The sequence below is a fragment of the Pseudophryne corroboree genome, chromosome 2, assembly GCF_028390025.1.
Source record: "Pseudophryne corroboree isolate aPseCor3 chromosome 2, aPseCor3.hap2, whole genome shotgun sequence".
In the NCBI taxonomy this organism is placed as follows: Eukaryota; Metazoa; Chordata; class Amphibia; order Anura; family Myobatrachidae; genus Pseudophryne; species Pseudophryne corroboree.
Genome location: NC_086445.1, coordinates 867,430,255 through 867,437,584, shown reverse-complemented (window position 1 = coordinate 867,437,584; position 7,330 = coordinate 867,430,255). Strand labels below are relative to the sequence as shown.

Here is a 7,330-nt window from a genome sequence, read left to right as displayed (position 1 = left end):
CCGATTGCAGACGAGGCCGACACTCCCGCCCTGGCGGTAGAGCTCCGCTCTCCCTATGGCGATCGAGGCTGGGGCTCTACCACTGGACAGGGTTGCTTCTGCCCTGGTAGTAAAGTGCTGGCCGCCAGCCCTGCCAGTACAGCATTGGCTTCCCATTGTGGCCTGCGCTCCCATCTCGATAACTAGACTGTGATACAGATGGGACATTACTAGTTTCACAGGTTTGATGCTGGAATACGAAGAAGTACCAACTACACAGGGTTACTGGGTTACAACCAGCTACTTAGACTCAGATGCTGGGATGCGGAGCAGTAAGAACTATACAGAATTGCTGGGTTACGACCAGATACGTAGTCTTAGATGCTGGGATGCGGAGCATTACCAGCTATGCAGGATTGCTGGGTTCTGACCAGTTATTTAGAATAAGATGCAGGAATGCATAATGCTATAATACATTCCCTCCATGGTTTTAACTTGATTTATTTGTTTTAATACAACCTGTTCTGAATAAGAAGCTGGAGCTCGAATAAGAAGTAAATAAGAAGTTGTAGCATGAATAAGAAGCTGTCCAAATAAGAAGTGAAATTCCGCTTCGTACCACTCAGAACCTGCCATTTTTCAAACACAGCCTGTAACATGGCAGTTAGAAGTTAATTAGCTGGTACTTTGGGGGTAAATGTATTATCCTCAGTTATGGGGGAGAAGTAGTATCAGCGCGAGTTATGTGCACTGATACTGCTTCTCCCCCATATATTACAGCGGTGGTGTGAGCAAGGTAGCACCCCTGTCATTATCGGCGATGCTGCCTGTAGGATAGCGCACTGATGTGCGGGGCAATTTAAGAGCGGACAATGACACTAACATTGACACTAACAGTTCCAACACCTGCAGCTTTCGATCTCGACAGGTGTCGTTGCCCCATACACAGCCACACTTACCTGACTGCGTCTGCCGGCTCTGGGCTCCACACGGGAGATCTCGCAATAGTGTCCTACAGCTGGCTTGTCGCTATTGCTTCCTGCTACACCTCAGTATAAAGGTAGCGCAGGAAGAGAATTACGGGCATGATCAGTGTCCAACAAAACATTTACCCAGAGCCTGTAACATGGCCATTAGGAGCTGACTGGTTCGTACTTTCTCTCTTCACTTTATCACTCCCCAAGGCTTAGTACATCTCCCCCATCATGCAATATGGCGCCCATGGGCGGGACCAGCGGGACCCCGTGTGAACTGCGAAAACTGCGGCTGGGGGAAGCTGAGAGGACGCTGTTGGGAGCAGGCCGGGCTGCGCTATAACGGTATTATTCCCTGACAGATAAATAGTAAGGAGTAACCCAGGAGCCACGCCCCCTCGCGTCCTCCCGCCTGCTGCCTCCACAGTCCACACTGAGTTGGGAGCCATTCACCAGCCCTGACCCCGCCCTCCTGTCGTCCACAGCCTGTAGCCGGGGGCCGCTTCTCATTCACTGCCGTCCTGTCCCCTCCCCTCCCTGCTGCTGCTGCTGCTTGCGCCGCACGCCTCACTGATTGGGGGAAGGGAGAGAGCGAGAAGGAAGAAGCATTATCCTCCGCCTGCCTATTCCCGATATCTGCAGCCATGGGGAACTGTCACACGGTGGGACCCAACGAGGCGCTGGTGGTGTCTGGTAAGTTCCGGCCGGATGGATAGTGTGTTCCTGTTACCACCTAGGCAGTGACAGGTAGAGTGATGGCTCCAGGCTGTGAGAGGCCAGACCCGTGTTGTCTCTATGCAGAAGGGGCTGTGGGTGGGAGACTGTATAGATGTAGTTACCTATCTACAGGCCCATGGTCACTGACTGTACACGTTGTGTGTTTAGTACATCCTCATTGCCAGTGCTGTGAGTGGCTCCATCTGTTGCAGCTGAGCATAGTAGTAGTGGAAGCCTGTGCTGGGGGAGGGATGTAGCCCTGCATGGAGTGTAATGGCTCCTCTGAGAGTGTTATGCCACTGCACAGCATCCTAGGACAGTGTCTGGGATCTCCTTCCATTGCTTGCAGCACCATGTGATGTCACTGTGTATTTTTCAGGGTTTAAATCCCCACTGGTTTCCATCATGTGGCGCTGTGTATGTTTATAGGCAGCTAGAGAGCTGGTTTGCAGGGAGTGGCAGTGGCTGGGACTGGTTCATTGCAGAGCAGTCAACATATTCCCCAATCAGTCCAAGGAATTGACTCTTTCAGAGCTGGGGTGGATATGGTTCCAGGTTTCTGTTGTAGCTCTCCCTACCACTAATTTGGGTTAAAAAGGGCTGGGTGATGACAAAGGTGTTGCCGGGGTGGGCGCAAGTGATGGAGATACACTAATATCCTCTTCTTATTAGTATTTGTAAAGCTCTGTGGCATATGCTGGTGCTATATGAATGAATATCCACCTAGCTCAGTTTTGTTCTAGTAGTGTTTGTATCTGTTACATATAAAACCTGGAATAACATGAAATGTGTTTAGTAAAGAATACAATATAAAATGAGGAGATGTTCTTACAACCTTTACATTCATAAGGAGTGGTATGGTATAAACCTGTAAACATGAGGTACGTAGCGTAATCATTCACTCTTTAAGTGGTATTTGTGAAACATTTTCCATCATGATCTTTAAACCATGATGTGGAAGAGTTTAATATATTCTGTTATCCGGTGGAATATATTCAAATATAAATTACTCTGTAGTAAAGGAAAAGGGGTTTCTCCATAAAGATTTGTGACATCTAGGTGCTGGGATTTGACTTGGGGTGTGTCTAATGGTGCCCATACACTTATGAGATAATCAGTGCTATCCTTCGATTTCGACCACATCTGTGAGAGAAATCGAAGGATTGTATGCACATTTTAGGCACCTTGGGACGCGATGCGCGGGCACGCTGGTCGAATATCGCATCTCAAGATATTATGTGCTGCACATAATATTTCTCGCATCGCAGTGCGATCGCATGTGGTTTTAAACCCACATGAGATATATCGCTGTGCGATGGGCACCCGCCAGGAGCGTCCAGAGGCCGCTCCCAGTTGGTGGTGACGTTCCCATTACATAATTACCATGCGATCTATGGCATGATCGCATGGTAACCACTTTTGCAGTTCAGATGCGATTTGATCGCACCTGAACTGCCGGTGTGATGTCCCGCGATGTTGCGGGGCATCGCACAGTTGTATAGCCAGCATAACATTGCACAGGGACACATTATAGTCCAGAAGATATACCCACAAATCTCTAAGCTTTGGTGATGACACTGTTATGCTGCAGATAACACATTACGATCTTTTGTAATTGCTCATTGCTGAATAAAAATAATAAGAATTTACTTACCGATAATTCTATTTCTCGTAGTCCGTAGTGGATGCTGGGGACTCCGTCAGGACCATGGGGAATAGCGGCTCCGCAGGAGACAGGGCACAAAAATAAAGCTTTAGGATTAGGTGGTGTGTACTGGCTCCTCCCCCTATGACCCTCCTCCAAGCCTCAGTTAGGATACTGTGCCCGGACGAGCGTACACAATAAGGAAGGATATTGAATCCCGGGTTAGACTCATACCAGCCACACCAATCACACCGTATAACTTGTGATCTGAACCCAGTTAACAGTATGACAAAACGTAGGAGCCTCTGAACAGACGGCTCACAACAATAACAACCCGAATTTGTTTGTAACAATAACTATGTACAAGTATTGCAGACAATCCGCACTTGGGATGGGCGCCCAGCATCCACTACGGACTACGAGAAATAGAATTATCGGTAAGTAAATTCTTATTTTCTCTAACGTCCTAAGTGGATGCTGGGGACTCCGTCAGGACCATGGGGATTATACCAAAGCTCCCAAACGGGCGGGAGAGTGCGGATGACTCTGCAGCACCGAATGAGAGAACTCAAGGTCCTCCTCAGCCAGGGTATCAAATTTGTAGAATTTTGCAAACGTGTTTGCCCCTGACCAAGTAGCAGCTCGGCAGAGTTGTAATGCCGAGACCCCCCGGGCAGCCGCCCAGGATGAGCCCACTTTCCTTGTGGAATGGGCCTTGACAGATTTAGGTTGTGGCAAGCCTGCCACAGAATGTGCAAGTTGAATTGTGCTACAAATCCAACGAGCAATCGTCTGCTTAGAAGCAGGAGCACCCATCTTGTTGGGTGCATACAATATAAACAGTGAGTCAGACTTTCTGACTCCCGCCGTTCTTGAAATATATATTTTCAATGCCCGGACCACGTCCAACAACTTGGAATCCTCCAAATCGTTAGTAGCCGCAGGCACCACAATAGGCTGGTTCAGGTGAAACGCTGACACCACCTTAGGCAGAAAATGAGGACGCGTCCGCAGTTCTGCCCTGTCCGTATGGAAAATCAGATATGGGCTCTTATATGATAAAGCCGCCAATTCTGATACTCTCCTGGCTGAAGCCAGGGCCAGTAGCATGGTTACTTTCCATGTAAGATACTTCAACTCCACCGATTTGAGCGGCTCAAACCAATGGGATTTGAGAAAATCCAAGACTACATTAAGATCCCACGGTGCCACTGGGGGCACAACCGGGGCTGTATATGTAGTACTCCTTTTACAAAAGTCTGGACTTCAGGAACTGAAGCCAATTCTTTCTGGAAGAAAATCGACAGGGCCGAAATTTGAACCTTAATGGACCCCAATTTGAGGCCCATAGACAATCCTGTTTGCAGGAAATGTAGGAATCGACCCAGTTGAAATTCCTCCGTGGGGGCCTTCCTGGCCTCACACCACGCAACATATTTTCTCCAAATGCGGTGATAATGTTGTGCAGTCACCTCCTTCATGGCTTTTACCAGTGTAGGAATGACCTCTTCCGGAATGCCTTTTTCCCTTAGAATTCGGCGTTCAACCGCCATGCCGTCAAACGCAGCCGCGGTAAGTCTTGGAATAGACACGGTCCCTGCTGAAGCAGGTCCCGTCTTGGAGGTAGAGGCCACGGATCCTCCGTGAGCATCTCTTGAAGTTCCGGGTACCAAGTTCTTCTTGGCCAATCCGGAGCCACTAGTATCGTTCTTACTCCCTTTTGCCGTATAATTCTCAGTACTTTTGGTATGAGAGGCAGAGGAGGGAACACATACACTGACTTGAACACCCACGGTGTTACCAGAGCGTCCACAGCTATTGCCTGAGGGTCTCTTGACCTGGCGCAATACCTGTCCAGTTTTTTGTTGAGGCGGGACGCCATCATATCCACCATTGGTTTTTCCCAACGGTTCACAATCATGTGGAAGACTTCTGGATGAAGTCCCCACTCTCCCGGGTGTAGATCGTGTCTGCTGAGGAAGTCTGCTTCCCAGTTGTCCACTCCCGGAATGAATACTGCTGACAGTGCTATCACATGATCTTCTGCCCAGCGAAGAATCCTTGCAGCTTCTGCCATTGCTGTCCTGCTTCTTGTGCCGCCCTGTCTGTTTACGTGGGCGACTGCCGTGATGTTGTCCGACTGGATCAACACCGGCTGACCCTGAAGCAAGGGTTTTGCCAGACTTAGAGCATTGTAAATCGCTCTTAGCTCCAGTATATTTATGTGAAGAGACATCTCCAGGCTTGACCATACTCCCTGGAAGTTTCTTCCCTGTGTGACCGCTCCCCAGCCTCTCAGACTGGCATCCGTGGTCACCAGGACCCAGTCCTGTATGCCGAATCTGCGGCCCTCTAACAGATGAGCACTCTGCAACCACCACAGAAGAGACACCCTTGTCCGTGGCGATAAGGTTATCCGCTGATGCATCTGCAGATGCGATCCGGACCATTTGTCCAGCAGATCCCACTGAAAAGTTCGTGCGTGGAATCTGCCGAATGGAATCGCTTCGTAAGAAGCCACCATCTTTCCCAGGACTCTTGTGCATTGATGCACAGACACTGTCCCTGGTTTTAGGAGGTTCCTGACAAGTTCGGATAACTCCCTGGCTTTCTCCTCCGGAAGAAACACCTTTTTCTGAACCGTGTCCAGAATCATTCCCAGGAACAGCAGACGTGTCGTCGGGGTCAACTGAGATTTTGGAAAATTCAGAATCCACCCGTGTTGTTGCAGCACTAGTTGGGTTAGTGCTACTCCGTCCTCCAGCTGTTCTCTGGACCTTGCCCTTATCAGGAGATCGTCCAAGTAAGGGATAATTAATACGCCTCTTCTTCGCAGAAGAATCATCATTTCGGCCATTACCTTGGTAAAGACCCGAGGTGCCGTGGACAATCCAAACGGCAGCGTCTGAAACTGATAATGACAATTTTGCACCACGAACCTGAGGTACCCTTGATGTGAAGGGCAAATTGGGACATGCAGGTAAGCATCCTTTATGTCCAGGGACACCATAAAGTCCCCTTCTTCCAGATTCGCTATCACTGCTCTGAGTGATTCCATCTTGAACTTGAATTTTTGTATGTACAGGTTCAAAGATTTCAGATTTAGAATAGGTCTTACCGAGCCGTCCGGCTTCGGTACCACAAATAGCGTGGAGTAATACCCCTTTCCCTGTTGTAGGAGGGGTACCTTGACTATCACCTGCTGAGAAAACAGCTTGTGAATGGCTTCCAATACCGTCGCCCTGTCTGAGGGAGACGTTGGCAAAGCAGACTTTAGGAACCGGCGAGGGGGAGACTTCTCGAATTCCAACCTGTAACCCTGAGATACTACCTGCAGAATCCAGGGGTCCACCTGTGAGCAAGCCCACTGTGCGCTGAAATTCTTGAGTCGACCCCCCACCGCTCCTGAGTCCGCTTGTAAGGCCCCAGCATCATGCTGAGGGCTTTGCAGAACCCTGGGAGGGCTTCTGTTCCTGGGCAGGGGCTGCTTGCTGCCCTCTCTTACCCCTTCCTCTGCCCCGAGGCAGATATGACTGTCCTTTTGTCCGCTTGTTCTTATAGGACCGAAAGGACTGGCGCTGAAAAGACGGTGTCTTTTTCTGTTGGGAGGGGGTCTGAGGTAAAAAGGTGGATTTTCCGGCAGTTGCCGTGGCCACCAGATCCGATAGACCGACGCCAAATAATTCCTCCCCTTTATACGGCAATACTTCCATATGTCGTTTGGAATCCGCATCACCTGACCACTGTCGCGTCCATAAACTCCTTCTGGCAGATATGGACATCGCATTTACTCTCGATGCCAGAGTGCAAATATCTCTCTGCGCATCTCGCATATAAAGGAAAGCATCCTTTAATTGCTCTATAGTCAATAAAATACTGTCCCTATCCAGGGTATCAATATTTTCAGTCAGGGAATCCAACCAGACGACCCCAGCACTGCACATCCAGGCTGAGGCGATGGCTGGTCGCAGTATAACACCAGTATGTGTGTATATACTTTTTAGGGTAGTTTCCA

General features: G+C 49.3%; 1 protein-coding gene across 3 annotated transcripts in view; it reads left to right on the top strand.

The window, feature by feature from the left end:
• Positions 1-1,342: 1,342 nt before the first annotated feature.
• Positions 1,343-7,330, top strand: part of FLOT2 (flotillin 2) — a 213,893-nt gene continuing 207,905 nt past the window's right edge. Inside the window, exon 1 of one of the 3 annotated variants that reach the window (XM_063955900.1) lies at positions 1,343-1,646. In XM_063955900.1, coding sequence (XP_063811970.1) covers positions 1,598-1,646 — 49 coding nt within the window. In that variant the 5' untranslated portion in view covers positions 1,343-1,597. The remainder of the gene's footprint in view (positions 1,647-7,330) is intronic. The other 2 variants (XM_063955901.1, XM_063955899.1) reach the window with 2 other exon arrangements.